Genomic DNA, 17,996 nt, shown 5'->3' with positions numbered 1-17,996 from the left:
GTCATCCTTGTCTTGTTTAGATGTTAGAAGAAACACTTTCAGCTTTTCCCTCTTCAGTATAATGTTGGCTGTGGGTTTGTTACATATAGCTTTTATTGTGTTGGAGTTATGTTCCTTCTCTGCCTAATTTGTTGAGAATTTTTATCATGAAGGGATGTTAAATACTGTCCTCTGCTTTTTCTCATCAGTTGAGATGATCGTAAAGGTTTTGGTTCTTCATTCTGTTGATGTGATATATCATCTTCTTATCTCTTATTTATTTGTGTATATTGAACCATTCTTGCATCCCTGGGATAAATCCCACTTGATCATGGGGTAAATCTTTTGTTGTTGTTGCTGGAAATCAAACTCAGGGCCTCACACACGGTGAGCAAGTGTTCTACCACTGAACTCTATCCCCAGCCCAAAGTCTTTTTTTTTTTTTTTTTTTATTGTAAACAAATGGGATACATGTTGTTTCTCTTCTTGTACATGGCGTAAAGGCATACCATTTATGTAATCATAAATTTACATAGGGTAATGTTGGTTGATTCATTCTGTTATTTTTTCCCTCCCCCCCACCCCTCCCACCCCTCTTTTCCCTCTATACAGTCCTTCCTTCCTCCATTCTTGCCCCCCTCCCTAACCCTAACTCTAACCCTAACACTAACCCCTCCCACCCCCCATTGTGTGTCATCATCCACTTATTAGCGATATCATTCGTCCTTTGGATATTTGAGAAATGACCAGGAATACAAATCATATCTCAATAATAACCCTGAATGTTAATGGCCTGAATTCATCAATCAAAAGACATAGACTGGCAGATTGGATTAAAAAGAAAGATCCAACAATATGTTGCCTGCAAGAGACTCACCTCATAGAAAGAGATACCCATAGACTAAAGGTGAAAGGATGGGGAAAAACATACCATGCACATGGACTCAGCAAAAAAGCTGGAGTATCCATCCTCATTTCAGATAATGTGAACTTCATGCCAAAGTTAGTCAGAAGGGATAAAGAAGGACATTTCATACTGCTTAAGGGAAGCATAAATCAGCAAGACATAACAATCATAAACATCTATGCCCCAAACAGTGGCTCATCCAAAGTCTTTTTTTTTGAGGCAGGGATCTCACTGTTTCCCAGGCTAGCCTTGAACTCATGATACTTCTGCCTCAGCCTCCTTAATAATGGGGATCACAGGTACACCTCACTGCGCATGTTTTTGATGTGTGTGGGGCGCCATTCATGGCTAGCAAATAACACCAGGCTTAGTTGAGCTATCAGACACAGAAATCTGGCTCTCTCGAACTGACAGTCACAAGAGATTGTTCCAGATTGCCTGGAGTATGTGGTTTCCATGCAGTGGCTTACCAACAGAATCTGCATGCCCTAGAAGTACCAAATGACCTGCTGGAGCAAAAGGGCTTGCTTTTCCACCCCATCCTGTTTGTCACAGAAGAAGCTCTTCCCGGTCCCCTTTTACCTGTGTCACTATAAATAAAGGAAAGCTGGGCTCCTCCATTTGGTTAGAGCCAGACCCTTTAGCTCAGCCCATCACACCCTGATTCAAAAGATAATCGTCTCCTGTGGGTTCTTTTTCCCCCCTGTTGTTTTTTTTTGTATTAAATAAATTTTTTACTGATTAATTTACAGCCAGTCCATCCCTCTGACAGGAACCCTTGTGGGACATGTGGTGAGAGATGTGCTCTTGGATTTGGTTTGCTTGTATTTTGTTGAGAATTTTTGCATCTGTGTTCATCAGAATGGTTTGTAGTTTTCTGTGTGTGTGTGTGTGTGTGTGTGTGTGTGTGTGTGCGCGCGTTTGATTGTCTGCTTTTGGAGACAGGGCCTTGTAGGTCATATTTGACACGGTTCCCTCCTTTTTAGTTATTTGGAATAGTTCGAGGAGAGTTGAGATAATTCTTTACATGTCCGGTAGAATTCAGCAGTGAAGCCATCAGATCCTATGGTTTTCTTTGATGGGAGACTTGCAGTTAATGCTTTAGTCTCATGACTTATTACGGATCTATTTGGATTTTCTATTATTTCTTCTTCTTTTTTTAATATATATTTTTAGATGTTGATGGACCTTTATTCTATTCATTTATTTATATGTGGTGCTGAGAATCGAACCCAGTGCCTCACACATGCTAGGCAAGTGCTGTACTACTGAGCCACAACCCCAGCCCCGAAAATAGGGTTTTGTTGCTTGCTTTTTAATTGAATCTTGGTAGCTTGTATGTGTCCAGGAACTTAGCCATTTCTTCTTGGTGTTTCAATTTGTTAGTGTATAATTATTCATGATAGATTCTTAGGATCAATTGTATTTCTGTTTTCTTTTTATTACTATTATTGTTTTTATTTGTTGTTATGACAGTTGAGTGTATTTTGACATATTTATACATACATGGAGTACAACCCATTCCAATTAGGATCCCGTTTTTGTGGCTCTACATAATGTGGAGTTCATACTACACTGGTTGTGTATTCATTTGTGAGCAAAGGAAAGTTATGTGCAATTCATTTTGCTCTCTTTCCTATTTCCTTTCCCTTCCCTTCATTCCCCTTTATCTAATCCAGTGAACTTCTTTTCTTTCCCTCCCCATCCTGCCTTGTGGGTTAGCATCCACGTAGCAGAGAATATTTGGCTTATTTCACTTAGTATGATAGTCTCTAGGTCCATCCATTTACCAGAAAAATGCCATAATTTCATTCCTTTTTATGATTGCTTGTTTTTCTGTGGTATTAGTTGTAACTAACATCTTTTATCTCTAATTTTACTTATTTGAGTTTTCTTCTTTTTAGCTAGCTAAGGGCATCAATTTTATCTTCAAAAAACCAACTTTTCATTTTGTTGCTCTTTTTCTTTTTATGTCTTTATTTTGAGCCAGGTGTGGTGGCCCATTCCTACCTCAGTGACTTGGGAGGCTGAGGCAGGAGGATTACATGTTCAAGGCCAGCCTCAGCAATTTAGCAAGGCCCTAAGCAACTTAGTAAAACCCCACTCAAAATAAAAAATGAAAAGTGCTGGGGATGTAGCTCAGTGGTAGAGCAACCCTAGCGGGGAGAAAAAAAAAGATTTTGTTCATTTTTGCTCTCATTGTCAGTATTTCTTTCCTTCTACTAATTTTGGGTTAGACTTTTCCTCACTATTCTAGGACCCTGAAGTGCATCATTAGGTTATTTGAAATCTTTCTAGTTTTTTTGATGTAGGCACTTTAAACTTATTTCTTAGTAAGAAATTTGCTGTATTCACATATTTTAATGTGTTGTATTTTCATTTATTTTAAGAAAAATTTTTATTTTCCTTTTAATTTCTTCTGTTCAAGACCCATGTATTTGTATATTTTCCACTGCTGTTGTTGATTTCTAGTTTTGTTTCATTGTGGTCAGAGAAGATGTGTGATATAATTTCATTATTATATTTATTAGGCTTGACTTGTAGCCTACTCTTAGGTCTGTTCTGGAGAGTGAACCATGTGCTGATGAGAATGTATTCTTCAACCACAGGCTGAAATTTTTGTAAGTGTCTCTTAGGTTCATTAGCTCTGTAGTATATATATAGTTCAACTCTGTTGTGACTTTTGTTGATTTTCTGCCTGATGACATGTTCATTAATGAAAATGGAGTATTGTAGCTCTCAAATTGTTTTAGAGTTTCTTCCTTTAGATCTAATAATTAGGTGGTCTGGTATTGGGTTTGTATATATTTTCATTTTTATATCCTCTGGTGAATTGATCCTTTGGTTGATACATAATGACCTGTCTCTTTTTACAGTTTTTGACTTAAAAGTTTCTTTTATTTGATGTGAGAATAGTACCTACTTGCTTTTAGTTTCCATGTGTGTGGAGTTTCTTCTTCCATCCCTTCACTTTTGGTCTACATGTGTCTTTACTGGTGAAGTGAATTCTAGGAAGCTACTGTTGGGTCTTACTTCCTTTTTTAATTCATTCAATCATCCTGTATCTTATTGGAAAAGTTAGTCCTTTTACATTTCAAGGTTATTGACAAGTTGTATTTTATTAATTGTTTTCTGATTGTTTTATACATTCTTTCTTCCTTTCTGCTTCTCTCTGATTTATTATTGTGGTTTGGTGGTTTCTGTTGTGATAAAGTTTGATTCTTTTTTTCTTTTGTGTGTGTCTGTTTTACCAGTGAGAGTTCCTTCATTCTTTTCTTTTCTTTTGTAGTCCTGGGGTTTTAAAACTGGGTAGCCGTAGGACTTGAAGTGAGAAAATACACGTGAAGGGTCTTTGTCAACTGAGAGAGCAGCTGCATGCAGCCCCTGTTGCGGGCAGGTATCCATGTTGCCTCTGGCCTCCTTGTCTAGTCTGCACCTTATTTTTCCTATGAGCTCTGGGTAACCACGGGAAGTGCCTTAGAGCATCATGCCATTGTGAAGCTCCCCCTCCTGTGTTCCTAGTGGATGCTACCCAGCCTTCAGGAGGTCTTTCTTAGTGTTCCAGCATGGTCCTGCTCTTTCTCCCTCGAGGACATGCCTCTCTTTTTACTGCTCCCTAACAGTGCTGTAAGGCGCGGTCACATCCTTTTCATCTGTGTGCCCATGTGTACTGTGAAGCACAAGCAGATGTATGCTGGTTGAGTGCATGAAAACAATAATGGTTTATGAAATAAATGGATCCCTATGTCAGTTGTTATATTAATTTTGTTGTTGCCAGGGCACGGAGATCTGGTCCAGTCCTCTGCAGCCTGCTCCTCTCGTGAATTTGGTGACCTATCCTCAGCTGCAACTGGTTGCTACTGTGGACAAGCAAGGATTGATCAAAGTGTGGAAAGCAGAGACTGGGTGGGAATGGGCCTCCTTCTGCTTACCTACGTCCTGTTCTGCAATGGAGAACTTTGACCATCCAGAGGGCTCTTTTCTGCTGGTGAGTGACCTGGCTTTCAGGAGTATCTGCAGGGCCCAGCCACCTCCCAAGATCTGGATACTGGCATCATGGCCACTGTGATTGGTGGAGTCTTGAGCCAGACCCTCTCCATGGCAGACCTATTTGGTAATATCACTGAGCTAAAATAAGGAGTGAATAGTTTGTAGATGAAGATTAAGGAGATGTCAGAAGTGAAAGTGGTGAGCCTATCATTTGGGACTATTTTTGCTGTGGAACCTTAGTCTAGGCAGCCAAGAGGCTAAGCAGACCTTTGACAGCCTAGGGACAAACACTGGAGTGCAGGGCCACCATGCATGGACCCTGTGAACCCTCATGAATTAGGTAGGATTAGTGGTGTTACAGTCTAAAGGTAAGGGGAGTTTAACACTCTGGTTACTCATTTGGAGTATACGAAAATAATTTCTGGATAATGTTAACAGTATCCTATAGCTCACATCATTTCTGTTTCCAAATACAATGTTCAGCATATACTTAAAACTAGGCACATGAAGAGATGAGGTCATATGAGCTAGAACTGGCAGTAGAAACAGCAGACAATAAAAAGTGAGTCACAGGGCTTCAGACATCCATAGTTACTATGTTCAGGGAGATAAATTTTAACAGAGAACTTAAAGATGTAAAAAGTAAAATAACAGGTTTAGAAAAGAACCAAGTGGAAATTCTAGAAGAATTCATTAACAAAGATTAAGAACCCAGTGGTTGCTGAGCGTGGTGGTACATGCTAAGCAGCTTTGGAGGCTGAGGCAGGAGGATCGAGAGTTCAAAGCAAGGCGCTAAGCAACTCAGTGAGACCCTCTCTCTAAATAAAATAGAAAATAGGGCTGGAGATGTGGCTCCGTGCTTGAGTGCCACTGAGTTCAATCCCCAGTACCCCCTGTCCCCCTCCCCCCCAAAAAAAAAACCCAACCACAGTGATTGGATTTAATAGCAGGGGTCACAAAATAATTGGAGGGAGCTTCCGGACTGTTCTATTTCTGCTCTGTAAGAAGTTATTGAGGTTTTGTGCAACTTTCTACATGTGTGTTATAATCAGTTGTGAAAATAAAAGAATTGAACTGGAAGAGAAATCAAAAGAAATCAGACTGAAAGGGATAGAAAGAGTGGGAGAGAGAAATAGACCATACTTCTCAGATTTTAATGGGAATGTGAATCACTTTGAGATCTTGTTTTTTAGATTCTGATTCACAGGGAGTGCTTGAGATTCTGACTTAACTAAGATCCTAGCTAATACTGATGCTGCTGTCTGTAGGCCATACATTCCACAAGACTATAAATGATACACAAAAAATGTTCAATTGGTATCCTAAGAGTAGAGGAGGAGGTGAATGAGGAAGGAGAAATTTTTGAAGAGGCAATAGTAGATACTTTGCCAAAATAGACTAGGATGTTAATCTATGGAATCAAGAAGGTCTATAGCCTTGAGCAGACTAAATAAAAATAAATCTGTATATGGACCTGACACAGTGAATTCAGATAATTGAGGACTATGAAAAATCTTAATAGCAGCCAGAAATAAAACAACCTTCAAACTGACATCTTTCCCCCTTTGCAGTGGTGGGGATCAAACTCAGGGCTTCGTGTATGCTGGGCAGGTGTTCTACCACCGAGCCACACCCTTGCCCTAGACTGACTTCTTAATAGCAACAGTGGAAACTGGGTGACAGTGGAATAATACCTTGACAGGTGTAACTCAACTGAGAATTCTGTAACTAGAAAAAAGTGTCTTTCAAAACTGAAGGTAAGGATTTTGTGTATCGCTCAGTGGTGGAACACTTGAATTGCCCAGGGAGACTAAATTTACCAATTAACAGTAAACTTATATAAGGTCAGGTGCATATTATAAATCTCTAGTGTAACTCTGCAAAGAATAGTGGAAAGCCATATTGCCTGTCAATTGTGAGAGCAAGTCAAAAGTGTCTGGCAGCTGCCCTGTCAGGGCAGAATCAATCTCAGCCTAGGTTTTGGTTTGGATGGCAAGACTGAGGATTCCACGGGGCAGGCTCTTAGGAGGCAGGTAGGAAAGTGGTTTAGGAAAGCCAGGGATGAATGACTGAGTTGGGCTTTTCCAGGTTTATGTGTCTGAACTTGATGCCAGTGCCATCACGTGCCCTGATATAGAATGGAAGGGGAGAGAGGGAAGTGATGCTTAAAAACTGTCAACCACCAGACATCAGAAGTGGAGTCAGACTACTAATACAGTTCAGCCCAGTGTTAGAGGACTGAAATGCACATGGGCTTTGTGTAATTGATTTTGAGCTTATATAGATAGAACATTGTGGGGCCCTCAGAGGCCTGCATTCTGAGGCTGGTAATAAAATGAAAGTTCTGTTGAAGAACTTTTTCAAGAGCCCAGTGCTGTGTATTCTGAGAAGTGAAGTGCTTTTTTGGTCTCTCAATAATGTCTGAATATATGAAGCGGGTGAGGGGTGTCTTGGTGAAGCGTTGTCTTATGACTTGAGTATGTTCAGACACATGTGCAGCCTTCATTTATATTTTGGGTATCTGGGAGGTAAGAGAATTCCAAAGGTCTTTATGCTCAAGAGGGATCCTTGGATCAGGAATTGTTTCTACCTTTGACCACACTGCCAGACCTTGGGCGATGGCCTAGCACCTGTAAATATGTGCAGGAGGGGCTCACTGTTGACAGGGCATCTGGCTAAGGTAATGCTTGAGGTTTCCCCAGCTGTGCTGACTTCTGGGCCCCCGCCTTCCTCATCTCAACTGGACATTCCAGTGCATCAGTCACAGCCCAGTTGTGCTAGGGCAATGAGAAGACTGCCAAGAGACCAAAGAAAACACCTGGATGTGGGATGTTGAGATGTAAGGTTTACTGAGAAAAGCTTACAGGGAAGAGCCAGTGATGACAAGCTGTACAGGTGCTTCATCAGAAAGCCCAGTGGTGACAGGCTGGATAGCTGCACTTCCATTTCACATAGTGACTGTGCTTCCCCAGAAAATTGCACCTACATTCCCCCACCGTGCTTTGTTCAGCAACAGCCAGCTGGTTTGAGCAGTTCCCATTCAACAGCGCTCAGATCCATGCCAGTTACTGCCGGGACGGGGTAGAGAACTGGGGCTACAGAAGTAGGTACAGCATTAGGTTGCTTTGTTCTTTCTCTCTTCGGCATCCCGATGAGCATGTATGCAGGAAGCAGTTCTTACGGTAACTCCAGTCTGCCCTGTCTGACACACATGAATGGGAGAGAGTCAGTGTCCTCTGAGATAGTATTTACCTGGACACTTCACGTGGATACACTTCATGGGTTGCTCAGGAGCCTCTCAGGGAGTTGGTGGTCCTAGAGACGGGTGGCCTCCAAGACCACTGCATATAGAGAGTGACTGAGCACAAAGAGGAGCTGCATCCTCCTACAAAGGAGACTTCGTATGACTCAGGTCTGACCTTGTCCTGAAGACGCCATGTATGTTCTTGGCAGGAAGGCTTCTGTGGGTGCTGCTTCTAGGACCCAAGGTACAACATGCCACTGGGGACAGAGTCATGGGCCAGAGTCAGGCCAGAGTCAGGCATTGTGAGCCTCCACCCCCAGAAGGGCCCCATGTGCAACCGGCAGTTTTTGTTCTAAGGTATGTTGTGTGGCACCAAGGAGGACAAGTTTTTGCACCAATGCCGCGGGTATCACATGGCTGTCATGGGTGGTCCAGAGCCTGGTGGAGGGCTGGGAGGAGGTTACTGAAGGCTGTGTGGTGCAGAAATCCCTGGGGGCACTAACAAGATGCCTGTGGTGTTGCAATGTGGACAGTGTCCCCTCCCTTTTTCTTTAATTTTCCTTTCTTTTCTTTGTACTGGGAATTGAACACTGGGATGCTTTGCCACTGAGCTATATCCCTAGTCCCTTTAACTTTTGAGATGGGGTCTTACTGTATTGCTGAGGGTCTTACTAGATTGCTGAGGCTAGCCTTGAACTTGTGGATTCTCTTGTCTTGACCTCCCAAGTCACTGGAATTACAGGCACAGACCACCACACCTGTTTATGAACAGTTTCAAGAGCCTTTTATTGTGAAAGTTCAGAATAGACTTAGTTGTGAATACCACCTTAAAGAGGCCTAAAGAAACTTTGTAACGGGAATATATGGCCTGCAGTGATACAATGAGCAAGAGCTTGCTGCCTGAGAAGCACAATAAGCTAATACTTTGGCCTGAATTGTTGCAAAAACAAAGGGCTTTATTGACAATCAGCCAACAAGGAGAGATGGTGCAACCTTGTCTGTTCCCATTGGCCAGCAGCAAAGCATTTAAGTGGTAGGGTAAAAGGAAACAGAGGGTGGATTGGTTGTAACCAGGAAAATCTTGATGAAATAGTACACAGCTGGACACTGGTCCAGGTGATCTATCCTGCAATTGTTGAGGACATCCCTGGTTTGAGGCTCTGTTCTTATCCCTGTTTCTCCTCACTGAAGGCTTGGTTCCCCCAGGCCTTCAAGATTATTTTCAGTGTGGGCTGGGGATGTGGCTCAGTGGTAACACATTTTGCCTGGCAAACATGAGGCCTTGGGTTTGATTCCTAGCATAGCACACCATCTCCAGAAAAAAGAAAAAAAAGTGAGGTCCTAGGGGTGTGTGCCTGTGTCCTGAAAAATAGTTTGAGTAGCATTTGTTTTGTATGCTAGGGATTGAATTGAGGGCCTCAAGTTTGCTAAGCAAGCTTTTGTTCACTGAGCTACATCCCTACCTCTTTTAGACAATTTTTGGTTTTTGGAAACGTTCTTGCTGAATTTTTGAGGCTGACCTTGAATTTGGAATCCTCTTGCCTCAGCCTCCTGAGTCTCAGATTATAGGCATGGGCTGTGTGTAACTTGAACACAAGTTGCAAGCGTTGCTGGGGATTGAACCGAGGGCCTTGTGCTCGTAAAGCAAGTACTCTACCAACTTAGCTATATCCCCAGCTCTGCTTGAACAGTTTTTAAGAATAGGAGGCTGCTGTTTTATGACTTAGTAGCACCTCAAAGATCTAAAAATATTGAGCTTTTTTTTCACATTGTAGGTGCTGAAGAGAACTGTGGTTTTGGCATGGGCCCACCCCTATTTTGAGTTTTTGGTTCCTTCCCTTGAATTGTTTTTATTTCCTTCTTTTTTCTTTCATGTATATACTTTGGGGATGGAGGAGATCCTCTCTATCCTGCTTATATTTATAAGTTAGTTATCCCAAAGAATCCCAAATAAGTGTTAGGGAACCCTTGTGGAGTGTTTCCCTTATTGGCTTTTGAGGCTTTGAGCCTAAGCTAGGAATGGAGTAGCCCCTTAGCACACTGGTAAACTATGGAACTAAGTGGAATCCCAAATCTCTGTTGGTCATTTTCTAGTTGTCTAGCAGGGTGATGCTGTTCTCCCACGCTTTACAAAGGGGGATGATGAAGACAAGTAGGTGAAGCATTTGTCATGGCTTTTCAAGGGGTTGATGCCTCTGGGTGACACAGGTGTTACTCCCAGTGTTAGGGTTTGGAAGTAAGGTGCCCCTGAAAAGCTCGTGTGTGAGACAATGTAAGAAGGTTTAGAGGAGAAATGATTGGGTTATGAGACCCTTAACCCAATCAGTGCCTTAATCCCCGATTGGATTAACTGAGTGGTAGCTGAAGGTGAGTGGGGTGTGTCTGGAGGAGGGTGGGACATTGAGGGTGTGCCTTTGGGATATATGTTTTGTATCTCACAAGTGGAGTCTCTCTGTGCTTCCTAATCACTGTGAGCTGCTTCCCTCCACCACCCTCTTCTGCCATGATGTTCTGCTTTACCTCAAGCCCTGAGGAGTGGACCCAGCTGTCTGGACTGAAGTCTCAGAAATTGTGAGCCCCCAAATAAACTGTTCCTCCTTTAAAATTGTTTTTGTAAGGTCTATCAATCATAGCAGTGAAAAAGCTAACTAAAACACCTAGTAACCCAGAAAATCAGAATCTGTCTTGACCTGAGTGATGTTCACACAGTTTCCCTGAGTAGGATGATGAGTCAGATTAAAAATATTAAGGGTATGAGAAATTTAAGAAACAAAGACAAGACATGGAAATAAATGAAAAGTGGAATCTGCCAGCTCTGATGGAGACTGGTCTAACAAAGAACAAAAGCCTGCGTTTTATTTTATAGGTAGGAACATCAAAGGGTTTCAGTGTGACAGGCTTCTTGAGGAAAACAGGATGATGATGGGAAAAACAAGTTGTTTGGGGCTTGGCAGGTCATGCCACCTCCTCTCTACCTCTAGACAGCTGCATTTGAACCTAGGGCCGGCCAGGCCAAGGCAGGGTATTGGCATAATCTGAGCAATCTCAATGGGTGGAATTTCACCGAGAGTTCTCAGAAAAGCAAGCCTGCTGCCTTGTGATGGCTCAGAAAAACCCATGATTCAGACATGGCCTCTGACAAGAATCTTTGTTGGTATGGAGACATTAGGCAGCGGCAATAACTCAGGTGCTTTACGGAGTCCTGGTGAGCCCCCTGCTTTCAGGAGTGAGGGCCTGAGCACATCGTGTGGTAACTGGTCTTCTTCACGCTCCGTGTGCCTGTGCTGGTCAACTGTTGATCTTCCTGCTGAGCGCGCTGTAGAGTGGAGACCCCAGCTAGGTGGAGAGACGGTCTCGGCCTCCTGAGCCACTGGGATTACAGGTGTGCACCCCAGGCCCAGCCAGATTAGCAAATATTTTTAAAAATTAAAAACTGCCTGGTATTAGCATCAAACATAAAGATCAGTGGAATAGAGTAGAAGATACAAACACACATAATTACAACCATCTGCTATTTGATAAAGGTACCAAAAACGTATGTTGGAGAAAAGACAGCCTTTTAAACAAATGGTGCTGGGAAAACTGGATATCCATATGTAGAAGAATGAAAGTAGATACCTGTCTCTTACCCTGCACAAAAATTCAAAATGCATCCAAGACTTAGACCAGAAACCTTGTGATTGCTATAAGAAAACATAGTAGGGTCAACACACCATCATGTAGGTACAGGCACTGACTTCCTCAGCAAGAGCCCTGAAGCTGAAGAAGTAGAACCAAGAGTAAGTGGGATGCCATAGAATCAAAAAGCTCCTGCACAGTGAAGTTCCTGAGAAGGAAGAGTGAGCCTAGAGAATGAGAAAAAATCTTGGCCAGCTATTGCCCGGACAGGGGATTAAATCCAGAATATATTAAGAACTCAAAAAATTCAATGCCAGAAGAACAGATAACCCAATCAATAAATGGGCAAAAGAACCAAATACATTTTTCAAAAGAAGAAACACAGATGGTCAACAAATATGCAGACAAATGTTCAACATCTCTAGCCATCAGTGAAATGCAAATCAAAACTACACTACGATTTCTTCTCGTTCCAGGGAGAGTGGCATTTATCAAGAACATGAATGATAATAAATGCATGTGAGGATGTAGGGGGAAAAGTACACTGACACATTGGTGAGACTGCAAATTAGTACGACCACTCTGAAAGTGTGGAGATCCCTCCAAAAACTAGGAATGGTTACCAAATGACTGAGCTATCCCATTCCTTGGTATATATATCTGAAAGGTTTAAAGTCAGCATAGTCCAGTGATGTAGCCACTTCTGTGTGTATAGCAGCATAATTCACAACAGCCAAGCTAGGTGCCCTTCAATAGGTGAGCATTACTCAGCCATAAAGAACAACAACATTGTGGCATTTGCTGGTAAATGGATGGAACTGGGGACTACCATGCTAAGTGAAATAAGCCAATCCCCAGTAGTCAAAGGTCAGATGTTTTCTCTGACATGCAAAAGCTAATCTGAAATGGCTGGGTAGGGGGTTAAAAAAAAAGAGTAGAAGTTCAGTGGAGAAGGGAAGGGAAGGGAGGAGGGATAGGATAGGGAAACCAGTGGAATGAATCTGGCCTAACTTTCCCGTGTTCATATGTGAATATATCAGTGAATCTCACTGTCATGTACATCCACAAGACATTTAGGGAAAAAACCCAACTATTAGTAAATAGTAGAGGGATCAGTAGAGTTGAGGGAAGGGAAGAAGGGAAGAGAAAGGGGAAGTACTGGGGACCAAGTTAGAGCAGATTATATTCCATGCTTTTATAATTATGTCAAAAATAAATCCTATTTTTAATGTATAACTAAAAAGAACCAATAATTTTTTTTTTTTAAACTAGGAATGGAACCACCATATGACCCAGCTATCCCATTCTTTGGTATTCATCAAGAAAAACAAAAATCAGCATACTGTAGCAATACAGCCACTTCAGTGTTTATAACAGCACAGTTCACAGTAGCCAAATGCTTGTCAATAGATAATGGATCAAGAAAATGTGGTATATATACACAATAGAGTTTTACTCAGCCATAAAGAATGAAATAATGACATTTGCTGTATATGAATGGAAATGGAGGAAATCATGCTAAATGAAATAAGCCATACTAAGAAAATCAGAGGTTGAATGTTCTCTCTTATGTGGAAGCTAGAGCAAAATAAGGGAAAGAAGGTTGGGGGGGGGGTCAGAAATCATAAAGATACAGGGAAGATCAGTGGAGTAGGAGAACGAGAGAGAGGAAGGGAAAGGGGAAAAAATATGGAATGAATTTAACAAATTCATGTTGTATACATATATATAAATGTGCAAGGAAATTTCACCTTTATATGTAGAAAGTACCAAGCACAAATAAAGGCATGAAAGATGACAGTAGAGGAAAGGAGGGAGATGCAGGGGGGAGGAGAGGAAAGGGGGGCTGGGGATTGAAATCAAATTTCTTGCATGCATGATTTTGTCAAAATGAACTCAGATAACTGTATAATTGTGTTCTAATAAAATGTACACTGAGATAGTATTTTATTGTACCCAAGTTAAAATATTATAAATTAGATGAAGAGAAATAGCTGTTTTATGCGGGGTTTTAGAAGAATGTAGTTTGGCGCCCTTTAGAAAGATGCATACCCTTTGATCTAGTAACTCCATTAGGGTTCTTCTCTAACACACCTGTAGGATCTGGGTCCAGGGTGTTTGCAAGAGCACTCATGGCAGCAGTGATTAAACAGTTCAAATTTCTATCAGTAGGAGAGGAAATCAAAAGAAAATGTCCACTAGTATGGAAATCTCCAGGGAGTGTTTTAAAGCAGGTTGCCACTCAGCATGCCGTGTGACCCAGTATGCCTCTGCTAGTGGGTGGAAAGGGCATAAAAAGGTCACTCATGAACCCTGCAGGGAGGGGAGTAGAACCTCTGCTTTAAAGTCTCCTGTTGCTTGACTGTGTTCATTTTTGTCCCTGTATTTATTCTTTTTGCCACGCTAGGGAAGGAACCCAGGGCTACATGCATGCTAGGCAAGCACTCTTCCACTGAGCTATACCCCAGTCCTGTGAGCGTATTTGAAAAAATCTTCTAAGGTTCGACCTTTTTAAAGTAACTGGCACTCACCCTGTGGGGGCAGCAGTTAAAACACTTGTTTCCATTCTGGTGAGAACAGGTCAGAAGGTGAGGCTTCCTGCTGGGCTCAGGGCTCTGGCCCCTCTCCCACTCTGGTGGTCTGATTCCTTGTCTGTTGCAGGTGGCTTGTGCTGAAGGGAATCTCTACACACTGACGGTGCCTCAGCTGCAGGTGGTCTCCAAAGTGACCATGTTTCCTAATACCTCTGTGAGCCTCATCTGCTCTCCTGACCGACAGTGGCTGTTTGCGTCCTCACCCAGTTCAGACCTGGGCCCAAAGGTCAGTGCTGTGGAGCCCCTTCCCTGGGGGACCTGGCCTTGTGAGAGGAAAATAGAGGGTCTGGCGTCCAGTGTTGTGCCATGTGAGTTCAAGAACGGCTTTGTGCATAAGATCAAGCCCCATGGCTGGCAGGAGTGGGCCCTGTTGCTTACTAAGAACCATTTTCTGTCCTTGGGGCTCTGTTCCAGCCTTAACATCTGCTTCTAGCAGGTGGGAAGCTCGGAAGTTCCTGCCTCCCTGAGCTTCTGCTCTTTTCTGGCTGCCATACTACCAGTGGGCTAGAAGGAGCCAACCCTGCTGGGGAGGCAGAGGTGTTCAGGTGAACAGGTTTGGGGCTTTAGGAACATACTGGTGGAAAACGTCCGAGAGCCTTTTGGTGATTTGAGAATAGTTTCAATGACGGCATCGGTGAGGGGAACATCTGGTTCCTAGAAAAGATTTTGATGCTGAACTCTGTTGTACCTCCTGTTTTGTGGGCATGTCTTCAGTGCTGCCTTGTTCTGTGCTATGACGCTGTGTCAGCCACAAAGAGTCCCAGCCACGTGCATGCAGAGATGGCTGTCATCTGCCAGGGAATAAAGCAGTTTTTTCTTTTTTCTTTTTGTACTGGGGATCAAACTCGGGGGTACCCTATCACTCAGCTGTATCCCTTGCACTTTTCCTTTTTTGTTTTGAGACAGGGTCTTGTTGAGTGGCTGACAGTGGCCTCAAACTTGTGATCCTCCTGCCTCAGCCTCCTGAGCAGCTGGGATTACAGGCATGGGCCACCATGCCCAGCAAATGAAATACTTTTTGAGTGACAGGGCCTGAACTGGGAAGTTAGAGCATAGTAAAATATAGACAGCTGGTTATGGTCTTGTGGAGGAGGAAGGGCAGAGAGAGAACAAGAATTGTCAGAGCAGGAAGAGGTAGGAGCCTTAAGACCTAGAAGCCAGGGAGGTAAGTGGTCAGAAAAGAAGAGCCAGGTGCAGAGGCCATGGGAGGGAACTACCAGGACCCTTTGTAAAATCAGGCTGGGGCCTAGAAGAGGCCTAAGGAGTCACTGAAGGAATATGCAGGGAGACATTTGAAGCATCAGCAAAACAGTGACCACAGCTGGTCAAAAGTAGAAACTCTATTTATGTGATTCATCTCTCACACCAGTCTCAGGGGGACTGGCATACCAGGACGTTTCCAGCAGGGCCAGATGTAAGCTAGGATCAACCTCAAACAGCCCGGTCCATTCACAGTCTGGAAGGAGGGTGTGCATGTGGCACGGGCTCCCTGGCCAGGCTAGCAGGGCTGGTGGGGTATGCAGCCAGTCGGTTGGGGTGTGGTTTTCTGAGTGCTCAGTCTGAGGAGCCACTCCCTCATCTGCACTGTGACAGTGCAGGGGTATTTCCCCAGGTGATCCACACTCAGTCCTTGCTGCACCCATCAGAAGATGAACTTACTACTTCCACCACCCTCACCGTCCAGCTGAGTTCCAAAGCCTGCTGGGTCCCCGATGAAGCTGCCAGGCTGATTATTATACACAGAAATGACAGTGGCAGGCAGCTGGTTGTCACTACGTTTGAGTTAAAAGCCACGAAGTCCAGGGATAGAGTGAACATTCTGGGTAAGAGTCCCCTTGCTGGCCATGTCGCCACCATTACAGTATGTCGTTTCCCTATCTCTCTGGTGACACTTTTCTTCGCTCTCGGTGGTATAGCCAAGCAGAAGTTATCTTGTAATCTTGTATCCTGGTAGAACGATGGAACCCTTGCTACATGTTGGGCCCCCTTCGTGGTCCTGAGATTAAGACATTAAGTACCCTTCCACAGATCCCCTGCCCTGAGTGACCTTCCTGCTTCCATTTACTACCTTTCTCCTGATTATGTCAGATGAATAAAGGCTACAGTTTCTGTTTTCCCCGAGGAGTTCCTAGTCCAGTAAGACCCATGGCTCTCCCCACTGTCTCCTCTATTTCCTAAGCCCTACATCACTGAGAGACCTTCCCTTTGTATCATGGCATTTTTTTCCTTTTGTTTTCATTTCATATGACTCAATTTTGCTCTGAGCTTCCTGTCTGTTGAGGAAAAAAAGGGAAACACCATGTATAATAGATGCTTTGTCTGATGAGGAAACATATTCTTCATAAGACATAATTTTTTTCCTGTAATAAAAAAGTATAATGAACTGTATCTTCGACAGTAGTTTTTGGCAGATGTCATACAGTTGTCACATGGCCATTTCTTCTTTCACCCTGTGTTAGAAGGAAAAGAGAATAAGTAAGGGAACCCTGATTCCCTGAATGGCATACTTGTCAGTCATTTCCACAAGCATGTCTCCTGTGATTGTAATGTTATAATCACAATTTCGTTGCCGATGAACTGGAGATTTAGGGGAGTAACGCATGGATCGGGGTTGAGTGCAGGTCTAACTGCAGAGATGTTCTTTTCAGTGTAGCACATCATCTTCTGTGAGGCACGTGTCTAGCTCAGAGAAGCCAATCTTTGTTTTTATTCCAAAAAGTACAACAGGTGGCCAGTTTCCTCTTGCCGGACATCATGATGGCTCCTCACCTCATGCAGGGCCACGGCTCTCAGGTGATCCTGCTGGCTTCCGGGTCAGAGCTGGTTCTGTTCACCATACATGGTCTGCAGCTCGTAGCCTTCCGGGACCACCAGAGGCCCATCACATCCTTGTGGGTGGTGAGTGCAGCGCCCCCTGCCCGTGGCACACTCTCCTTCAGGAGTCCATGCCATTGCCTCACTTGACTTCATTTCAAGGACCCAGAGCGAGTCATCACCTCTTCATTCGACCTCTCTTTGCGTGTCTATGTGTGGAATAAGAAAAACAAATTCCCAGTCCTCAAGAGCTGCTATCACTTGCTTGGGGGATCCCACAGATGGGCCAGGTAATTGGCTATGTTCCTTCATTTTGCCTTAAAGTGGGCTTATGTGGCCTACAAAGCCATGTTTTTACTTTGTTTTGAAGACAGGGTCTTCTTGTGTTGCTCAGGTTGGCCTTGAACTCCAGGGCTGCTTCTTCCTCCTTATCCAAGTACCTGGGACTGCAGGCCTGTGCCACCACACCTATCTCAAAGTTTTTAAAAAGGAAGTGTTGGAAAGGATGTTAATAGGACTTAGCCACATGCCCATCCTGTCCCTTACTAAGTGGACCCAAGACCAGCCTCTGCTCATACTCTGCTTCCTTTTCCGTTAACCAGATTGCTGGCTCTAGGTATGCAGTGTATACGTTATTTCTCGTGAGGTGCAAAACAACCACGTGCAGTTGGCATCATCCACAGGTGAAACAAAGGCTGAGTGATGTGGATGATTTGTTCAAAGCCCCACAGGAACTGAATGGGCAAACCCAGGTTGGACCGCGACTCTGACCTTGTGAGAAATGACTGCACCCATGAGCCCCTGTGGTTAAGTCTCCTTCATTCAAGAGAGCAGTGAGCCTGACCAGAAA

At 43.5% G+C, this 17,996-nt stretch overlaps 1 protein-coding gene across 3 annotated transcripts in view; it reads left to right on the top strand.

Annotated features, from left to right (window-relative positions):
* The window catches only part of LOC124965546 (F-box/WD repeat-containing protein 12-like), a 61,163-nt gene that overhangs the window by 11,838 nt on the left and 31,329 nt on the right, over positions 1-17,996 (top strand). For all 3 annotated transcript variants that reach the window (XR_007105197.1, XM_047526570.1, XM_047526571.1), the window contains 5 exons: positions 4,665-4,874; positions 14,400-14,558; positions 15,945-16,155; positions 17,052-17,230; positions 17,309-17,436. Coding sequence is in view for 2 of the 3 variants with exons in the window: in XM_047526570.1 (XP_047382526.1) it covers positions 4,665-4,874; positions 14,400-14,558; positions 15,945-16,155; positions 17,052-17,230; positions 17,309-17,436 (887 nt within the window). In the remaining variant the exon portion in view is untranslated. The remainder of the gene's footprint in view (positions 1-4,664; positions 4,875-14,399; positions 14,559-15,944; positions 16,156-17,051; positions 17,231-17,308; positions 17,437-17,996) is intronic.

Source organism: Sciurus carolinensis, chromosome 15 (assembly GCF_902686445.1).
Source record: "Sciurus carolinensis chromosome 15, mSciCar1.2, whole genome shotgun sequence".
In the NCBI taxonomy this organism is placed as follows: domain Eukaryota; kingdom Metazoa; phylum Chordata; class Mammalia; order Rodentia; family Sciuridae; genus Sciurus; species Sciurus carolinensis.
This window is presented reverse-complemented; position numbering and strand designations above follow the sequence as displayed.